At 39.6% G+C, this 22,619-nt stretch overlaps 1 protein-coding gene across 1 annotated transcript in view; it reads left to right on the top strand.

Annotated features, from left to right (window-relative positions):
- The window catches only part of NCKAP1L (NCK associated protein 1 like), a 162,220-nt gene that overhangs the window by 104,852 nt on the left and 34,749 nt on the right, over positions 1–22,619 (top strand). The window contains exons 25-27 of the mRNA XM_018568674.1: positions 84–166; positions 881–961; positions 19,838–19,931. Coding sequence (XP_018424176.1) covers positions 84–166; positions 881–961; positions 19,838–19,931 — 258 coding nt within the window. The remainder of the gene's footprint in view (positions 1–83; positions 167–880; positions 962–19,837; positions 19,932–22,619) is intronic.

The raw sequence follows: 22,619 nt of genomic DNA, 5'->3' as shown, positions 1-22,619 counted from the left end.
AATTGTGATGTTTAATATACATTTATGTTATGGTATTGTGATATTTGGTCAACTTTTAAATTCACAGACTTTTCTCTCCTCAGCTCCAGAAAGCTTGCTGAAAAGGATGACCATTATTGGAGTGATCTTGTCTTTCCGTTCACTGGCCCTGGAAGGACTTAGAGAGGTAAATAGGAAAATGGAGACAAGTATCTAAAACTGTTTTTGGCAGTCATAATTTGTTAAAAAAGGCCACCAGTTTTTTACCTGTAGAAAAGAGGAAAGCTCCTCTACTGTTAGAATGATACAATATAGCAAGGTGCACTCTGTTCAGACTCCTTGATTTTGCCATTATGCAGCTCCGGCCTGTAAAATCAACTAGAAACAATGGAGGGATTTACTAAAACTGGAGGCGACAGAAAATGGGGAAGCTATGCAAATTAACCAATCAGCTTGTTCAGATAACCTTTGAAAGTGGAGCTAAAAGCTGATTGGTTGCCATGTACAGCTGCTCCAGATTCTCCTTAATGTTTCCAAGACGGGAGGTGCACTGTACTGAAAATGTACTGTGGCTCAAAGTGCCATTCTGCACCATCCCACCTGTGAAGCGGATCTCATCTTTCTTCCGGAGAGTGGAAAACCCCTTTAATTGCTTAATCAGCAGCAGGAGCCTTGAGTAACGTTGTGTTCGACACTTACCAATACATGCGCTTTATGTCAATTGCAAATGGATGTCAAACTTATGTATAGTACAAAGGTTGTTCATTGTGGAAAAACATTTATTTTGCAAATGATCTGTACTGTGAAAAAGTATATTTTTGGACAAAATCAGAGTTTTAATGTGTATTTATAAATTATGAATTACAGTGTAATCGTTTCATTCAGATTTATTGTTTTTCAGGTATTTACCAACCACTGCCCATACTTGATGAGCCCTATTGAATTTTTAAAGGATTTTGTTACCCCTGATCTTGACATTCAGGTATGTTACTCCTAGTTTTTTTGCATTATTTTTGTGTTTGGAAACACATAAATGTATTTAATTGTATTCTGCAGTTTTTCCAATTTCACTAGCCTAAAATCTCTTACCTTGCAAGCAGCATGTCAAACTACAGTCCTGTATCAAACTTTATTGCATACGATTGCAAAGGCTCCTTCCACTAATGCATTTAAAGCTTAGTCGTAGAGGGACTCTTAACCCCTTAGTGATACAGCTTCAGAGAATGATTTAGCTCCTGAGGACCGGAACAATTTTGCCATTTTTGCTATGTGTTTGTTTACCATAATTTCCATCTTCCTTATTCATTGCACCTACACATATTATATACAGTTTTTTTAAGCACAAAATTGGCTTTAATTTGATGTGACATATGCATATGTAAATTCTTATTTTTTTTATAAACAAAATACAAAAAACTGACCAGTGCTTATTTCCCCACATGATGGAATTAATCACTCATCGGTCTTTAACCATTTGAAAATTTTTGATGGAATAATTCCGTCATCGGTTGGGAATAAAATGTATGCGGCATGAGGCTCATAAGTTAGTTAATACAGATTCTTGAACTGTATTACTGGTTAGCCTTGTTGTAAAATGTTTTACCTACCTGTTATCATGGCATTGCTATTCTTGTCTTTAAATACATTTTGGTCAAAGTGTTGATATTGTAACCTGGCCACAAGGCTACAGGGTACTTGTTAACTTACCACACTTCTTAACTCTCCACTTATTAATTTCTTAATAAATAAAGCCATAAAGGAAATGTTTCTACATTGCACCAGTTTGTGCAGTACATGCTGGGCTTGCTAGTAAGAAAGCCCAGCACTGATTGTCTGATTGTGCACTTGCTGACTGCTCCTGCAGACTAATCAAGACATCACTGTGGGGTGGAGGTGTGACACTTCCCCTTATTTAGCTGTATTTGTAACATTAGAGCCTGTTATTTATGTTTATACAGCAGATTAGTTATCCAGCTATCTAAAAGCTGCAAAAGGAGGAAAAATAAATATTTACATTTAATATTTCATATTTACCTGTCTAAATGTTTTTGATATCCTGAATATAATAAAGAAACATGCAAACATTATATATGCTGATTTGTAAAAATTGAAAGAACTGTCTAATAGAGCTGTTCCCGCTAACAACGGATTAGTATGTATCATCTTATAATGCAGATTATGGAATGGTAGCACGTTATTTTTGGTTTGTCCGTGTGTTAGCTCTATAGTGCTGAAAAAGAGAACACTAGTGTAGGTCACAATGAAGGAAGCCTACTACGTAGAGGCACTTTAGATATTGCAGTTGGACCTGGGACAAGCATGGAGGGTGTAGGTGGGGTGGGGAGTCTAACTACTATAACAAAATTCTTCATGATATTATTACCTGGACTTTTCAGCCAGCTCACCAATGTAATGACAACTTACTTGATGTGACCTTCAGGAACTCTGCCTTCTCTGTATCATATGTTCTCTGCTATTTCACACTATATTTATTTATATGACTTGCTGAAGCTGAATAACCTTGGAGATCAATTCAAGCAAACAGAAAGGTAGATTGATGTGAAGTACAGAAGGAAAGGCACACATCTACACTGTGATTGACGGACACAGGCGGATGCAAAAGCACTCTGTGTGCCATTATTTATCACAAAATTATATAAAAAAACAATGAAAAGCAGATTCTTGTGAACACTCTCTATACACTTCACCTGTCTTCTCTAGTGGTTGCTAATGATCACATTTTGCTGTGACCATCCACTATTGATTGCACAGAATTGGAGCATTTTATGATCATGCACGACCATTCACAGATGATTGTGGTAAATAAAACTGGCTAGCTATTGGTTTGAAAGTGTTGTGTTGTTTGGCTTTATGACAGCAATTTGTACAGCCTCAGGAGCTCTCATTGCTGCCCTGTGCCTGAACACTGATGATAGATATCTGCGTATTGCGCTGTAATCCAAACAGACACCCATAAGATGCACACACTTTCCATTATGACCAGTTATCTTTATTGGGCATATGCAAACAAATGCAAATTTAGCTTTTTTCCAATTCAACCAATAGTCAGATTTTTCAGTGTACTTATTTGACACTTCAACTATGTATTCCCTATTTAGTCCAACCTTTCTTTAAGTGTTTGTTAAACCAACCCTTTTTGTTTTGGATAGAATTTGGAAGGGTTAGACATTTTCTGGCTTCCGGGAGAGATTCACCCTCACTATTGGTTGGAGTGATCTGACCATTCTCTGCAATGAAATCTTCCAATGGGGACAACTGTTCTGAAAGCAGCTATCTTAGAGGGGATACTCCTAGCTTTGAAGAGCTCTTTTCTTACTTTATGCTTATTTTGTAGGGCAGGAAGTGGAAGGAAATCACCTTTTATACCCATTTTTTTTGTAAAGTGCAAAAGATAAGGTTGCATTGCATATAGGCATTCAGATCCTGCTTCTCACTCATACCACAGGGCTCATAGCCAGACGTCTTCCATCCCCCCCCCCAAAAAACCCTTCTGCATGAAGGCGCAACCCTGCTTCTTCAAGTCGAGAGGCTGTTGGTTTATTCAGTTGGGTCCCTGGGCATTGTATCTCCACAGCATTTAGGCCTTGCTTGGAGATGGTTTCTTCTAGGTCTACAGCTGGCAGTTTTGGTTCACTGGTGGGCGGGAGGGTTGGGAGAAGTAGGCTTTTGCTCTTTTTTACTTGTAAAGGAAATTAGCCCTTCCTCCCCTTTGGGGCTTGTGGGGTATCTATGGATTCTTTTCTACTATTGTCTCCCCTTCTCTTGTGGGCTTCCAGTCACCTTCAGCCTACCCTTCCATGTCAGGGTGTCTGGGCTCTAGAAGAGACATCCAGATGATTCCCTTGGTCACAACATCCTGGATGATACTTTACAGCCTCTGGCTGGGGATGGAGTAGTCCCTGGCTAAGTATTCTCTGTGGTGTGTCTTCATGCCTGGGGCTTTTATTTGGTTTACCAGAATAGACTGTTCCTGCCTCGTCGGGGGATCCTTCTGTGAGTCTGCATATTGACCTGATGTCCATTGGGCATCTCTTGAGTGTTACAGGGCTTTCTCCTCTGGGACAGTTTGCAATCTCTCTCATGGATGGCATTGAGTGTGTTCCTATTGACCACATTTATTTTCTTGGTGACAATATTTCACCTTTTGGATTTTCTCAGCTGATGACCTCCCCATCAAGATGTGAGAGTTCAGCACCTGTGTGCCCCTCTTTTCCTGCTTAGCAGAAAGTATTTATCTTTGGATGGCCCCTGGACTGTCCAAAGGCAAGATGCGTTAGGATTGTACTGCAAGTACCCTCTGTGGTAATTTTTGTTCTTAGCATAAAATATTTTTCTTGTAGTCCATTGAGGGACACAGGTCCCACCCCTCTGTTTTTCTCAGGACCTTTATATTGCTTTCTCAGAAAACTGAAGAATGCTGAGAAGAGGAGGGGTTATACAAGGGCTGTGCCAACCTCCTTTAGGCGGCAGTATAACCTGACTACAATAAAATATATGTGTCCCTCAATGGACTACAAAACAGATTTTAAAGTACATGAATATATATTTTTTTAAATATTGTTTTTTTTAAATTTCTAAGCCTAAAAAATGTGCTGAATCACTACATATTCCCCATACAGCATGACATTCTTTTTTCGTACATTTCAATAGTAATGCAAATAGCTTTTTGGGTGTAAAAATCATGTTAGCTTATCTATGATCTAAACCGGGAATCCTGTGGACCCTGCTCTTTAAAAGTGACCCTGTTGCCATTTTGGAAAAAAAACAAAAAACTGCAATAGAATAGCAGTAACAAAACATTTACAAAACATTTACCTGTTTCCCTGCCCGTTACTAGAGCCATGACCTCCAACAGAATCTTGACATCTGGCAAATACAGATGTGTTGGATGTCATTACTGTGTCTCAGAGTTCCTGTCTGGTACATGAGTGCCAGGGCCCCATCCAGGTGTTAATATATCAGCAGGTTTCATTGTAACTGATACAAATAGCATAATTTATGAATATGAACAAATAACTCAATACAGCAAGGTAAAGTATTAAAGTTTTTCATTATAAAATGTTAAACACTCTTGTCCTCAACACTAAAGACAGCAGAAAAAAATACTGCTACTGGCTTATCATTTAAAACGTACCTAGACTCAAGAACATTTCCTACATCTCGCCTCATTTACCATACTGATTCTAATGCAACACATGACATTATTAGTATCACCATCATAGTTCATTAGGACAAAGCCTTGATTAAATATGGTTGCTGTCTATCTGGATTGTAGGATGCAAAATGCAGGACCAATGAACTGGCAAATATCAGTTGAAAGTAACTGGAATAGATGGAGCAGCTTGTGCTTATAAAGGGAAGAAAATGTGGGCTTAGGAATGGAGGCGTCATTCCATCTAAAGCGCTACAATGCCTCTGGGCTCCAGGATCAGGAACAGAGCTTATGAGTCCAAGAAAACAAGTATGTTTTCTCTTTATCAGTCATTAACCCTGGAGTCCCTCACCATGTGTAGGTGAGAAACCTAGGTGACACATACACCATGTACAATTCTGCCAGCCATTGCCTCACAATATATTTGTATATTTAATGTGGACCAATGGACATGCATAGCTAAATCTCAAAAACTGCTTTGAGCAGCACATTTGCTTTGCAATGGAGCAGTACTTTGGCTTAATAGTTAACTCTGTGTCTTGCATCACTTTGGTCTTGGGTTCCTCCTTAGGACACGCTGCACAGAGTTTGTATATTTGCATAGGTTTCCTTCAAGTGCTCTGGTCTGATCCCTCAATATAAATATACAGTGATTTCTTACAACTCAACCACTGCACATCATGTTTTGGTTTTAGGTAGTATAGGGTTTTTGCTGTTTGATGATAACCTGACAGAGCATTTTATTCTTCTCCCATTCTTTACAAAACTAAAGTAAAAAACATTTCCCTGAAGATGGGCTTTAACCAGTTGCCACCAGACTGATCCTAGTCATTGTGTGTGTGTAGCCTGTAGAACTTGTTGGTCAGATAAAATGATAAAGTGGTTGAATAAATAAAAGGAAATATTACTGGATGTATTCATTCAAAAGTTACAAAATTTATTTAAAGACTGTTAATAACTACCTGAAATCTGTCTTGCATATTTTGCACTGAAAGTTTTGAGATGGTGGTGGAAGTTTTAGAGTTATCAAAGTGTTACCAGATTTTCAAAATTAAAATGTAATATTCACTAAGCCGCCGTAGGCCGGCTCCGCCCAGTTGATTACATTTGCGAGGAGAACAGTCTGCTTCAGCAGACCATTCTCCCCGCTTCGGCTGTGACTTCATCTCAGCCGAGCCGCTTGCCTTCGGCTGCTGTATGGGCTATTGTGAATAGCCCGTACAGCAGCCCTTTGGTTCGGCTGAACCGCAGGGCTCCAGTGGCCGAAGTGAGCCAAAGGATTAGCCGATGCTTTGGTTTAATCCTTCGGCTCAATAGTGAATAACCCTCATAGTATATATCTGCAATTATATCTGCAATGCATGCACTATTTCCCATACAAAAAAAAAAAAAACTGGTGATGTGCCATAAATATTGCGAACTCTGTTTGACGTGACAAGACAGTGTATTTTCAGATCTGGGTTCCTAACCACGTGGTGTCAGACCTGCCATCTCAATTTCTGATGGATTACAAAGAGCACAGACCTTTCCTCAACTCTAACCATGTCCTCATCTCCATTTTATATTTTTAGTGAAAAGGGGTAAAGGTCCACTTTAAACTCTCAAACTTTTCTTTAAAATGAATCCAGATCAACCAAACATACATTGCCCAGCAAAGTATTTCTTTAAATTGTTGCCCTTGCCCAAGCACTTACAGTCATCATGTTTACAAACAGCTGACTCCAAATCTTCCTAGCGCAGCTTCCCTGAACTCCCTGTCTAGTAGATGATCGCAAGGGACAGAGATGTCTTCAGAAGCGGTTCATCTAATAGCTTGCAGAAGGGAGGAGGGGGTAGCATGGGAGAGGTTTGCCATGCTGTGTTTGTGGAGAGACACACAGATTACTAGCCAACACAAGGGAGGCTCCACAAGATCCTGCAAGGGAAAAGAGCCAGGATATTATGGCCAGTGCCTAGGGGACCAGCTGATTCTACAGGAATCTAAAACTTTTAAACATCAAGGAAGCAGCATCCATTGTAAGTGATTTATTGAGCATTTGAAATAGCTTAAAAACCTTTTGACTTTAATGTCACTTTAAATGACATGGAAAGCAACACACAGTGTGACAGCATGAAGGCTATAGATCGTGGCAGGAGTATTTGAATAACAAATGTCACTGAAAAGTCATGCAACCATTTAGGCAAATACATATTTATGTTTTTTTTAGCTGAGTATGTGATATGTCTGGGAGTTTTTTTCACCACGTAGCACTTGGTGTCGCTATTTCTGACAGCCAGCCTGAACTAAACTACAGGTTTCCAATTTTGGCTGGCTTTGATGACCAATTAGCCAATTGATAGTGACTTTCCCATTGCTCACTGGCCATTGCCTGATAATAGAATGGGAATATCTGTACCATGAATCAAACAGAATTTGTGCTGGTGACAGATTTAATAGCACATTTGCAACCCAACTCCTGCACATTGATGCTTCCCACAATCTGGGCAGCTAAGAGACATATATTAACATCATGGAGAACATCTCACCTCTTTTAGCCTATTTATGTACAATAAGGATTATGCCTTCATTTGATGGTATGAGCCACCCGCTGTCGTACATAATCCAAGATTACAAATGGGCTACACAAATGTGTTTTCCATAATAAGATCCATGCCTGCAGCTAACAATGACATTGAGTACAAATGCCATATGCTTCATAGTCTAAAATGCTTCCCGTATGGCAATGAACTCTTAGACTGCTCAGTATACAAAGAACTATTGTCCGGTTATAAGATAACATATAGAATACTGTGATATTGTACATATATCCTTCAGGCTTGGTTAGCTTTAGTACATTTGGATAACAAGCAATTGAAAGGTAAGGGAGCAAAGCAATTGAACGGTAAGGGAGCAAAGTGGATTCAGATGAGAAGTCTCTGGCATCTGCTGTTCTGTAGTGATCTGAAGGCACAGTATGTCTCTTTGTACTAGAAAAGCCAGACCCTTTTATTGAGATGTCAGTGGATGTTAACTTAATACTTTGGCTTGTAGAATATAGAAATCCATGGCTGTCATTTAGATACACAGCAGAGAGGAGATACTGGAAGTGCAAAGGTAAAAGGAAAACAAAAAGCTACAGTAAATGGTGCAGACAAACAGATCAGCAGCAGGGGAGTAACAATATCCATTGCAGTCTATGCAGCCGTTATTGTGCCGGGAAGAATGGAAGGACCTGGCACTATTCAATGTTCTGGTAGGAGTGGAATTGGATGCTTTCTCTAAAGGTTTGGAACAGGGTTAAATTTAGGAGATCATTTTATCCTAAGCACAAGTGAATTAGGCAGTGCTTTTATATGACTTCATCTTCCATGTCCAAACACATGTTCTGTTATATCAAATTCAAATGAAGCCAAGTTCCACATTCAAGAACCAATACCAAACATCTGCATGCAGGGTTTCCTCTGACTCCTTATGACCAAACACACAGGCTGGTCATATGGCACTCATGTAAGACTGATTGACCTACTTCTTGACCACACATTCCACCAGTCCCATCAACGCTTATTGCCAAAACCCCGTCTTGGCTGCCTCCCAGAGATCGCTTACACTCAAAACACCATCTTTGCTCCCTCCCAGAGATGTCAGCTTCTCTTTCACCTGCTGCTTTTCATTGTGTCTTCTTCCCTTCACCTCACAACAGTGTATGTAATGCAGGTCACGAAAAATGGGTAGACACTGGCACTCGAAATTACTGGAGAACACGTATTATCCAGGAACTTCAGTGTCTTTTCATTTTTTTTTTGTATTTCTGACGGTGTTACCGCTGCACCCGCTGATATTCAGCAACCATATGGTAAGGGGTGTGATGGGTTAATGGACAATGTAATGCAGGTCACACACAAAATAAAATCGAATTGTGTAAAATTATAACAAATATCCAGCCAGGGTAACAATCACCTGTTGCTCTTTTTAGATTTTTTATAATAACCTGTAAAAATAACATGAAAGTTGCTGAGGGCCTAATGCTTATGCCTAATAAGAGTAGTTAGAAGCTGGCGGTGTGAGTCTCACAATTATAATTTCCTACCATTCAAAAATAGGGAAGAATTTTTCAAAATGTGCATTCAAGCAATTTTTCCTTCCAAGAAAGAGGCATGTCCCATATTTACAAAATGTGAAAAAAGGCACAGAGGCATATTATAAACAAGTATATGTTATTTACTAAGCATTCATTGGGGGGAATTTGTCAAAACTGGTGCAGAAAAAATCTGGAGCAGCTGGGCATGGCAACCAATCAGCATCTCTTTTTCATTTTCAAAGTGTAACTGAACAAACTGAAAAAAGAAGCTGATTGATTGCATGCATAGCTGGTCCAGATTTTGTCTGCTCCGGTTTTGATAAATTTCCCCCATTGTATCAATCACTGTTTTTAAAACCTATGCACCATGAAGCTACACTTGCAATGAATGTTTAGTGAATGTCATGTTTACTGCTTTATAAATAAACCTCTTAGTTAAAAAAAAAACAAAAAACATTGGACAAGCATGTTCCCAAAATTTGGATCCATAAATATACTCTGCCCTGGCCCTAGACACATGTATCTGGATATTAGTCAATCTTCTAATAGGATACTAGGTGCAGAATGTACATTAAACAGCACTTTGTACCATGTTAGTTATCAATGAATGCAAAAGGTTTGGACTTTAAGTCATACTGTATACTGACTAACTTAAGTTATTAAAGATGCAAGCTTTGGGAACCCGTTAGGTTCCTTCCTCAGGTATTATACAATTCTGAAACTTGTGATTATGAGTTGTAATACTGCAAACTGCACTTTTTCCACTAGAGAGCACCGTCCTCTTAGAGATCTCTGTAAATGCAGTAGGTGCCTGATTGTAGCTACCTCTGCCCACTTTATTCAGATTCATCAAGCTCAATTAAAGCCACTAATGCAATGTTAAACAAGAACAGTCATTATATTCCCTCCGTATTCACTTAAGTAATTATATGCAAAAATAACAACTGTAATTGAGCTCATCAGCGTTCTCTCAACGTCATGTTACTTCTAAAGAAAGATACATCAACTAGTAAAAGAGATTTAAAGAGGGATGTACAGTTGGGTGTTATTTCCAAAATGTAACTTAGCAACATGTTTATGGATTAGTTCAACCAGCTCCAGCAAAGGGTTTAATGGAGTGTAGTGGTTTAATATTTACACTCTACTGCACTAAATTAAGTTAGAAAGCTGCATATAGAAAATCACTATATGAGCGTAGCGAGACATTTTGTTTGCACCGTTTGAAAAATGGCATACTGATTTTAATGCGAACATACTCAATTATGTACAATATGGATGTTTTAATGATTTTTACATTTATTATTGTTTATACAGTAAGATATAATACCTTAATGAACATAACGTGCTACTGATTAGGCTATGGTGAATGTGCATTATTTTGAGGCCCATTTCCACTTTTGCACTTACCTAGACCCAAACACAAAATTCTAATATATTGCAGCTTACCAGTCGTTAGATGAGGTGACTGCATTGGTTTTCTTTCCCTTTTATCTTTACCTGGTAATGCTGCATATAACACAATTCCAGTCCTTTTTTTTGTATAAAAGTACTTCTTTACTATGGAGGGAGCCATGGTTGTCACACAGGCTGAACTTCAAATATGTCTGCCTTTGTTCATCATGATATATTACATGTTTAATTGAAATATGTATATATATATATATATATACATATATATATATATAGCCCAAAAAGAGGGACAACTGAGGAGGAAAAAGGGACAGAGGGATTTGGTTCCAAAAGGGGGACAAAATCTGGCAAAATTAACAGTTATTTTCTGTACTTCCTGAAAAATTCAAACTAATGCAGCCACCACATCTAAGGACTGGTAAGCTGCAACAGGAACCCAAACAGTGGAATGTTCTTTAGACATTAGTGATGGGCCATGTACAGCTTCTACATATCTGCATTCAGTACAAGCCTTCACCTCATCATTTACCACCTTACCAAACAATTTGTCTGCTTGCTAAATTATGTAACTACTAATGAAACAAACAAATGTATGGTTTTAATAAGTGATCAGCTCTGTACAAAGGCCACCACTTGTCCACCCTAGTGCTCCAAAAATGTTTTCATTTGCTTGCCTTTGGTGGTAGGTGATGGCAAGAAGAGTGTCTGCTCTCAGACAGCCTTTTTGTGGTGTGCATCAGCACTGGTAGAGAATTTTGCAACCTACTACCTCCAAACGAAGAAGTACATTCAACAACTCCTGCTGCCCAGCAGGGATGTGCAGTCAGGGGAGGCAAGTGAGGCAGTGCCTCACTTAGTATTATGAAGGAAAAAGCCGTCAGCTTCAAGTGCGCAAAGCGCCATTGGTCCAAGCTGTCCAATGCCTCCTCAGTGACGAGCAAGTGAGGGACAGGGAGGCTCCTCTCTGTCTCCTCCCTTCCTCCTTCACACTAGCTTGGGGGCTGAGTTGGGGGCGTCAGCTGGTGGGGTTGGAGCTTTGGCAGGTGGGGTGGGGCTCCAGCTGGCAGGGGCGGGCCGTGCTGGGGCGAGGCTGGGGAATGCCTCACCCGGAACCAGAGGTAATGCACGTCACTGCTGCTCAGTGGCAGGAATGCATGGCTTAAAGGACAACTTTGGGCAGGTGCAAGATGCCCTGCACTCACAGTATGTCCTCAGTCTCCCGGATAAATGGCAGTTAGGATAATTTAACCTAAGAGACTGAGGACATTATGTAGTGCAGAGAAGAGGTAATTTGAGGGACAGTGCTAGAGTGGACATGAGTAATACGTCACAGTTGCTTTTTTTTTTTTTAACCAGCTTCTTGAGTTCCTTTAAAAATGGCCTAGAGTTGGGCTTTAAAGTCTCATGGTTCAACCAGCATGTATATGTCTGTTCACGGACCACAGTTTAAACATATTAAGATGGTAAGATGGTAGAAAGTTTAGCTTGTGTGAGTGGCTCATAAGAGTTATTGAAATTATTAATGATATTTTTCAAATAAGTTTGAAAGACCTTAGATTAGAAACTGATGACAAGCAGTAAGGGAGGTAAATGGAAAAAGGAGCTAAGAATTAATTTACAATAGGTACAAGGAAGCTATTATTGTGTAATTTTACCTGCATGTGTTGATTTAGTCCAGGATTCTGGTTTGACATTGCAGAAAGTAGGGGAACTTTTGTTAATAAAAGGAAAAATGCCTATAATTCTGTATTGAAACTTGCAGCAGTGACACTTGACTGCAGTTTGTGGGTTCGGTGCATTATCTCACACTTAAACTATCTTTCATAGTGCTATAAAATATGACCACAACGCTACAATTTGACATTGAAAATGTGCTAAAATAATATGATGCAAAATTATTCCTGAGATTAAAGTAATAATGTAAGGCCATAATGGAAATGTCGAGACACTAAGAGAATATAGATTTGGGCAAGTTATCCTTGAAGTTTTATTTGAGCTCTGTTATTGGATAAAGGCAATTCCAAACCATAATGCATTTTAATTTAGTCTTATGTTACTAGCAAATGTACCAATTCATGAACTGAGCTATTTGGGGAATGGGCGTATATTTTAATTCTTTAAATTTGGTTTGTGGGTATTGTTGCAGTTCAAAAAGAATACAGACAACAAATGACAGATGCATCCCCCTACAAAGAACTGGACTCCTAAACAGTTCAGTTATTCAGTTATGCTCCTGAAACAATGCCTGTCATTGATTTTTTTCACTGATGATGGCATGCAAGCCTGGAAAAGGTAAAAGCAGATGCAAGCAGTTGCCAAGTGGCATAAAAATATGATTTGCATGGCTCCATCCAAAACGCCAAAATGAGCCATAAATCCCTTTTTTTTTTACATGTTGAAATGAGCCCTGCAGATATCTTCTGTTTTAATACTCTACTGTGCTCTGCAGTGGTTTAGCTGAGGTATTTAGATTCCGAAAAGAGACCGTTGCCAGGCCATTCATTTTAACAAAAATCTTCACATATATGTGCATTTAATATATTTAATTTACCCGTAAAACCCTGTACTATACAACTATCCTACTAAAAAAATAGATGCAGCAGTACTGCCTTGGGTGCTGTCTAATTAACAATGAAAACGTCCAAGCTAAAGTTTAGAACCTAAAACCAACCATATAAATTATGAGGTGGTTATCTCTGCCCCCTTTTCACTAATCATGAAGCTTGTTACAGTTAAGAAGTGCTTTATTTATAGATATCAGAATAGCTCAAAGCAGCTACGGGAGATCCACTTTGCATCGGCGCTCCACCTACTTTGATTGATAATAGAAATACCCAGGAGACACGTGGCTAACTGATCTTGGAGAAAGGTAATCTATTGTACTCCTGTGTTGAAGGATTGCTATGGTTTAGAGCCGAATACATAATCTCAGTGTGGACACATGGCCATTAGGCCAAGTCATTTGTGCATGTGTATAAAAAACTTTAAGAATCAGATCTTCCAAGTACCCTTGTCTGTTACTAAGCATTACAGAATTACAGAGACTGTGGCCTATGAGGTGGGAATCCAAGGCCTAGCTACTCTTTACCAAACATGACTTCTCTTGAAGCAAAACCAAAATAAGGGTTACATGGCACTCCATTCATGTATACTTCTGCCCATTTCCTGAGGCTGTCATGAAGGGTAAACTAATGAAGTTCCTGCTAAGAGGACATATACTTGTCAATGCATGCATGTGCCTATGGAAACCAACAGTATTTCCAGAAAGAACTGTTGTCATATTGGGTATGTATTTACAAAAGTACTAAGTCAATAAACACACAAAATGGCCTTGGGTGAAGGTTTGTTTCACTTAGTCTTGATGGAAACTAATGAGATCTGCTAGCTATGGTGTCATGGCTGGTCAGTTTATGGAATTTAACTTTAACCTTAACATACTGAATTGGGATTCTTTTTTATAATTAAAGCAAAATTGTTTACTTGTGAAATTAACAAATGAGAAGAAAATTAGTGTAAGACTTGTAGAACCACAAATTCCACTGCCATATTCTGGACCCAGGACTTTTGGGACGAAAATCATATAGATTGTGTCTACTACAGCGCTTGCATCGTGTGATACCATGCTGTGAGCTGCCTGGTGATGCGTGCACTGAGAGAAAACTTGACGTGACTAAGAGATAGCAGACATGTCTTGTCAGGATCTGGAGTTTGAAGGAATACTAAACAGCTTGTCTTGCCTTATGCAGAGTTTTTTCTTTGCTGAGGATGTGCACAGGCAGCTTTTTTAAAAGAACTTTATGGGGAGAGTTTTAAATAATACCTCATATCAGTGAGACATTTTCTAGAGATGAGTGATGTCATTTGTGACATAGTATGTCAGGTAATCAAAGCCATAATATGTATACAATATGTTAAGGTACAATTTAACCTTCTTTTTTTTTTCCATATATTTACTGCTTGCTAGCAGTAGATATATGCAAAAACATTTTAAAAAGTTACCAAAAAGGTAAAAACGTACCTGTGTCTCCGCCGCTCTCGCTCCCGTCCGAAGATTCTCGAGCGGCCATAAAAGAACCTTGATGCGGGCGCATGCGCAGTGGAGGAGAGAAACAGGGTAAGTCAATGCACGCAGTCAGCAGTGTGCATTTGGACAGACACCGAGGAGGCTGTGTTGGTTCAGAGACCTGCACCAGCGCTGGAGGGACTCCTGAAAACTACTAGAAAGAAGAATATAGGATAAAGAGTCATCATTTAAGATAAGTCTTTAAAGCAGCATGGGGGGGTGACTTTAATGTCAATTTAAGGTGATAAAATAGCAACACATTGATTTACATTACACAAACACCTTTTTTTCTAACTAAAGTTATAAAGATATTTAAAAAAGAAAATAAATCAAGGGTATACAATTTCATGTATTAACTGGACAATTAGAGTATTTCTACCATTTAGTGACCAGAGCAATTTTTTGCTTCTGCAATGTGTTGCTTTTTTAGTCTGTCCTAAAAAAATATTCAGTGTGTTGGGAAATTTAAAGTACATCTGTAATGTGAATAAAATAATAAATTTGCCCTAATGTGTGAATCCTGGACAACAAGAGTTGTCTACACATACCACTACTTATCATTTTGAGCACTCCTGATCCTAACATGCTCAATATGCAAATCTCACCTTTTAGAACCAAATGGCAGAACCCTGCCTCCCTTCTGCTTAGAGAGAGTAAGCTCATTGTATTGGAGAATGTGGGGGCCTGGCAGAGCTTAATGGTCATCGATTATGTTCATCCATTATGTTCATCCATACTGTGTACCCTAATTTGGGGTCCTGCCTTTCACGCCCTAGGTAATCTGTTTTATTCTCATACGGATTCTCTTTTGATAGCACCCATTTATTTGTGTGCTTCATGTAACACAAGAAGCCAGAATTTACACAATCCTACCACAGTAATGTATGCAGCCATTGAATGACACCCATATGCAAAGTCTATGTCACCTCCAGCTTGCTCATTGGACAATGAATGAGTACCACTTTACTGACAATGGCCTCTTTGCGATTTCTCTTGCCTGAAAACCCACCAAGTATCTATTTTCCCTGTCACCTGCCTAAAACATGATAGGATGATAGTGCTCTGCAATGCAATATTGCTCAAGTGCCTTGCAATTCATGCAGTCCAACTCTCATTCAGAGTTAAAAACAAAACACTCTGAGGGGAATTTATCAAAATTGGAGCAGCCAAACACTGGAGCATCTGTGCATGGCAACCAATCACAGTCTCTGTTTCATTTTTAAATCTTAAATTAACAAACTGAAGAGAGAAGCTGGTTGGTTGCCATTCACAGCTGCTCCAGTTTTTGTCTGCTCCAGTTTTGATAAATTCCCCCCTGTATTTAAAGTGACACTAAACTCAGCAGTTACATCTTAAAAATGCATTCAATAATCTAGGCACTGGGACAACAGTCTCCTCAACAACTCCCACCCCCGATTGTTCTGCAGAGCACCCTTTTCTCTTTTTCTATGGCACTGGGTGGATCCTAAATGCTGCAAAGAGCAGCACTACATAGGGAGTCTGTGAGTCTTATGCAGGAAGTGGATCATTGATGCCCAGGGCTCACAGGAAGTAGATTAAATGATGCTGGGTGTCAATTAACCCAAAAACATTGCTAAACTGGTGAACAGATGAGTCTGTGGGAAACAGTACTGGAGATAGGATGAGTTTAGCATGTATCAATGCAATTAATGCAATTAGAGTACAAGCTAGAAGTAGTAATAAATGCTAGGCATTTTTTTTTGTGCATTAAGATTTGATTGAATAAAAAAAAGAAAAAAACATAACAGGATGAAAAAACTCAGCATCTCCCAATAATATAGATAAAAAAAGTTGTAACCTAAGGATTAAGTAAACAGTCCCAGATCTCAGGGAAGTAGATTTAACAACCAGACGAATATATAAGAAAAAGAAAGAGAAAAATAGAGAAATAGAGGAAAGAGAGAAAAAGGGAGAGTGGAAAAAAGAGAAAGCGATACAGAGAGGAGTCCGAACCATAAAAAAAAAACGTGTTCACAGAGTACAGACGTAAATGTAGATCACTAAGGAGCCAATGACAGCAGGTTAAGATAATCAGCAGTGGTTTGAAAGTCTAACCAACAGGCTCGTATAGTATGACATTTTTCGTATTGGTCTTTGGATGTAGAAATCAACTCCTCTACAAGGCACACCACATCTATTTTCCTCAACCATAAATACAAAGGAGGAGAAGCTACCTATCTTCAATATAGAGACATTAACGATTTTGCCGTATTGAGTAAATGGAGGGGTAAGGGACCTCTTATATCGGCCTATTGGTTCATCAGTACAATGAAACGGCATACACCATGGCTCAGATTTTACGGTAAAGCCCAGTATCTTTTCAATATAATTGGCCACTTGACGCCAGTAAGCCTAAATGATAGGGCAAAACCACTAGATGTGTGCCAACGTGCCTTGATGGCCACAACACCTTCAACACATAGGAGAGAGATCATTGCAGATGGCATGCAATCTGGTTGGAGACCGATACCACCGAGAAAGTAATGTATAATTTCAACTCTTCCATGACACAAGCTGTGGGAGATACGTGGACTAAAGTCATGACCGTTGTTTTTTGTTCATCAGAAAGAGGGCAACCTAAATCAGTTTCCTATTTAGACAGGAAAAAGGTTCCATACCCATCATTTCCACTTATAGTATAGCTTCCAAAGGACTTTACTCTTTTAAAGAACGAAGAGGACTAGGCAAAGAGGCAATACAATGCTGAAGTTGTGCATATCTCCATCGATCCATGAGAGTTAAGGTAGATGGGTCCTTAATATCCTCCAGAGGTTTAGGCATAGCACCCCGAAGCACATGGCATAATTGTATAGGCTTTTAAGAATGCTAGGATTGAAACAATGAATGCCATTTACCAGGTAAAAAATATGAATGGCCTAGCAATGATAAAGGAGGCGAGTCAAATCGGCAACCAAGTTTATCCCAAACAGCTAGGGTTGATGATAGTAACAAAAACGAGGCATTAGATGAGAGGTTCTGTAATAGTCTTGGGATCCAAATCATAGTGTTCAACTCAGTGCAACTCAACGTGTATTCCAAAGACACCCATTATTTAGTCTGTCGTGCATAAACCCAGTCAATGACTCGGGTGAAAGTATAGCAGCGTGATAATGCTTTAAAATTTGGAAAAGCTAAGCCTCCACCAATCTTGGAGCGTGCTAGCACAAGAACAGAAACTCTCAGTTTACAACTATTCCATACATGTTTTGCAACTACTGACTGAAGTATCCAAAAGTAGGCAGGTGGGACCCCAAACGGGAGCATCTGATACAAGATAAGCATCCTAGGCAAGATATCCATCTTGATGATGTTTATCCTTCCCAGCAAGGAATGACAAAGTGCGCAAGTCACCACTAATGGCATTCAATAAAGGAATATAACTTACCCTAAACAGCGAAGAGGGATTTGACGTGATAAAAATTCCCAAGTACTTCAAAGGTGAATGATTCTATTCAAACAGGAAATATGGCTGTAATGAGCGCACCTCAGTCATAGGGACAATAAGATTACAAATTTCGGATTTTGCAGGATTTATTTTAAAATTAGACAAAACCCCAGAAGTAGAGTGGGCTTGTAGTAAGTTTGGGAGGGAGACACTGAACTGCTGTATGTAAAACAAAATGTCATCCAGCTAGGCATTCTTTTTACCTTAATGCAGTCTCCCCAGCACATTTATTGCCAGGCGGAGCTTCAGGATGCCAAGCGGAGGATTAGCGAATATGTAAAATACTTGTGGATCCTTCCCTGTGCAGAACAAATACCAGTGATCAGCACTGATCACTGGTATTTGTAAATAACTGAGCACATAGTAAGCTATGTCTACAGTTATGAAAAAACAGAAATGCATGCATCACTTCCTGTTCATTCATAAGTTGTCACATAGTAAGCTCACTATGTGCTCAGTTTATGAATGCACAGGAGCCCTCAGTACAGAGACTTCTTCTCCATTCATAGCCGGGGAGAGTACTATGCCTCCTCAGTTTGTGAATGAACAAGAAGCATCTGTACTCAATGCTCCTGTCCATTCATAACAGAAGCTGCAGAAAAAAGGAGATTTTGTCCCCAATCTCTTTTTCTATTTTAAAAGGGAAATCTCAGGGGTCTGTTTAGACCCCCTGATATGTCCCAGAAGCCCCCTGACAGTATATAAAAATTAAAAGTTAAAGAAATAAAACACAGACAAGTGTGCACTGATACTGATTTCAGTTTGTTTTTATTGATTTAATTGTGTCTTTTTATCACTTTAATATTGATTTGATAAACATTTGTGCAATTATCATAGGACCTACAAAATCAGTCGCACCACTTTTAATTCTACCAGTCTTGTGCTTTCAGGTAATGTATGGTTTGGGGGGTCTTTTACAAACTCTAAAAGCAGCAGTTGAAAATAGAAACAAAAAGGTGAAAAATTGCAAAAATGGTCTGGCCATTGAGATCAAAAGTTGAACTCAGGGCTTGGCAGTGAAAGAGTTAATGCTTTAAGTGTTTGGGTTTACATAAAATACATAACTGGGCTGAATTGTGTTTTTTTTTCTTTTAATTTGCTTGGTGTTGTGCTTTATCTGCGGTTGCTCGATTGCATTGTTGTGCCAAATTACTCTATAGTCTCAGTTTGTTTCAGCTATTCAGCTATGTTTGTTACCTCACAGAATAGCATCACAAACACCAAATGCATCCTTTATCATGTCCCACATGTTCATGTTTAGCTTTAACTTTAGACCTGATTTTCTCACTAGTGAATAAAAAATAAATGCACAGTCTTTAGATGTTAATGGGTAATTTAATGTGTGCTGGCAGTTAATAGTAATGAACTAATTTTCCACTAGGCAGGTGGAACAAAATAAACCCCATGCACCACATTAAGACTGACCTGTTTCTCGGTTTGTGATGTTATTCCATCCTATTACATGTTTGTAAGAAAACAAAAGCACAGTATGATTTTCCATCCCCAGCTGTCTGTAGCTGTGACTATTAGGTAATTAGTTTATGACCTCCTGGGGCAATTTTTCCTCTGCAGTTTGTGTTTTATTTGGTTTTGAAAAGTTTATTACTGTTTTATTGTTTGATTCAAAAGAATTGGATGGTTTGAAAAATATTATAAACCAGTAATTTGATGGCTTTTTTATGTTTCAGGTGACGCTAAGTATATTCGAACTGGCAACATCAGCAGGTATCACATGTGATGTGGACCCTCATCTGGTGGCAGCGCTAGCAAACATGAAAATAGGTAAAAATATTAGCATAGCAGGCTGTAAAATGCAAGCATGTAAACTGTTTGAGGAGAGCCTGAACTGTAGAAGCTGTGCCCCAAAAAGGCAATCAGAGGACAAAGAATAAGTTCACAGTATTGCTTGTAGGCTTTGTGCTGTTGACAGAACAGTGAGCAACACAGTAGTAACATCCTTAAATCTCACTCCAAATCATATGAGACTAGCCGTCAGAGGCAGCAGTGCCTTAGATGGTTCCAGTGCAGATATACAGCTATAAGGCTGTTGGCACAGAAGTGCCTAGGTGGGGTCACATGCCAGGCAATGCTTTGGTGCAGAGGCAATAACATGACTAAGTGAGGAGTGCACTATGTGTAGGCCTTTCTTACTATAGAAGTGGAGAAATGGAAAAGGTGTGTGCCCAAAGCACCCAATCTTTTTCTAGCTGTTATTTTCTCATGCAGAAACGACACCTTTCCTTTGCACATTCAGATCTATGATGAAAAGTTTAGTAGGAACTGCAAATCTCTCATTATTTTCTATGATGACTTGTAGCTGGGCAATAAAATTGCTGGGATAGCTAGAAAATAGCTGTTCCATTGACTGCTGTTCAATTTCCCTAGCTACCGGGATCCATTAACCCCTTCATGACTGAGGCCCTTTTTTCAATTTTTGCACCCATGTTATATTCCACATTTTAGGCCTGATTCAGTTTTGAAGCTAATTTCTGTATTTACCATATACATTTCTCCCAAAAACATCATATTAAAATTATAATTTGCCAAGGTCCTTCCTTATGGGATGTATCAAAGACCTTGTTTTAAAGACACACAATGACATATAAGATACAGGTCTTGGTATATGAAGAAAGGTAAAAGGGGAGAATATACAGATCACTGAGAAAAACTGATGGTGGCAAACCTGTTGAGATTTTCTCAACCCCTTCCCATCCGCCGTCGGTATCTAAACATTTTCCCAAAAAGTGCTCGGTGTAGGGAGCACATTTTTGTATGTTTAATATTTGCAGATACAACATCCTTTGCAGATCCTTCTGATCTGACCTAGAACGCCTCATCTACAGCTGCCTAAGTCACCAATTTGCTGATCACAACCTTCTTGACCCCTTAAAATCGGGCTTTCGCCCCCTACACTCCACTGAAACCGCCCTCTTAAAACTCACTAATGACCTACTCACTGCTAAAAGCAAAGGCCACTATTCCCTACTCTTGCTATTAGATCTTTCTGCTGCTTTTGACACTGTTGACCACCTGCTCCTCCTCAAAAAACTCCAGTCACTTGGGCTACAAGACTCTGCTCTCTCGTGGTTCTCCTCCTACCTATCTAAGCGCTCCTTTTAGCGTCACCTACAATTCTAAATCCTCCCCTCCTCTTCCTCTTTCTGTAGGGGTCCCCCAAGGCTCTGTCCTTGGACCCCTTCTCTGTCCTCTCGTGTCACTAATCTACTATCCGACATATCCATCTGGATGTCGCAACACTTCTTAAAACTGAGCTCTTGCTATTTCCTCCTGCCCGTGCACCTTCCCCCAACTTCTCCCTTGAGATTGTTAACACAACTATCCACCCCTCTTCCCGTGCCAAGGTCCTAGGTGTCATCCTTGACTCGGACCTCACCTTTCTTCCCCACATGCAATCACTATCCAAATCCTGCCGCCTTCACCTTCGTGACATCTCCAAAATACTCCCCTTCCTCACCAAAGAAACCACAAAATTACTCTTCCACTCCCTTGTTATATCTCGTCTTGACTATTGCAACTCCCTCCTCATTGGCCTTCCACTACACAGGCTATCCCCCCTTCAGTCTATCATGAATGCAGATGCCAGACTCATTCACCTAACCAACCCCTCAGTGTCTGCAAACCCCCTCTGTCAATCCCTCCACTGGCTTCCACTCGCCCAAAGGATACATTTCAAAATATTAACAATCAGTTACAAAGCCATCCACAACTCTGCACCCGGCTATATCTCAAACCTGGTCTCAAAGTATCACCCCAACCGTCGGCTCCGCTCATCCCAAGACCTCCTGCTTTCCAGCTCCCTTGTTAACTCCTCCCATGCTCGCCTCCAGGTCTCCTCTAGAGTCTCTCCCATCCTCTGGAATTCTTTACCCCAACCTGTCTGTCTGTCGCCCACCTTGACTGCCTTTAGGCATTCCCTAAAGACTCATCTCTTCAGGGAAGCCTATCCCACCTCAATCTAACCGCTCAACCATCACGCTCTCAAACAATTCCTCCCCACACAGCTACCTCCTCATGTATCACTTGCCCCTCCCTTTTAGATTGTAAGCCCTCAGGGGCAGGGCCCTCCTTACCATCTTGTCTTGATTTGTATTGTGATTGTAATGTCTTCCCTATATTGTAAAGCACTGCACAAACTGTTGGCGCTATATAAATCCTGTATAATAATAATAATCTCCCTGTTGGGAGCTGCAAGTTTACTTTCACAGTAGAAAGTGATCCTGTGTTCAGGACTGAGAGCAGATGGAGGAGGACAAAAATGCCTGTTCTTAACCTCCTCTTTCTCAGACAGAACCTGGAAGTGCTCAGCTCTAAACACTTCAGAGATGTCTTAATAATAATGGCAGACAAGACATCAAGAGTCTAATAAGCCCCTGATGTTTGCATATTTAGAGACTTACTGCAGATTTGTTGCTGCTTAAAATGCTTGTGTGACATAACACTTATATAAAG

The sequence above is a fragment of the Nanorana parkeri genome, unplaced genomic scaffold (genome assembly GCF_000935625.1).
Source record: "Nanorana parkeri isolate BGI_ZX_2015 unplaced genomic scaffold, ASM93562v1 scaffold33, whole genome shotgun sequence".
In the NCBI taxonomy this organism is placed as follows: domain Eukaryota; kingdom Metazoa; phylum Chordata; class Amphibia; order Anura; family Dicroglossidae; genus Nanorana; species Nanorana parkeri.
The sequence above is the reverse complement of the archived record's forward strand: the minus strand, read 5'-3'. Positions and strand labels throughout refer to the sequence as shown.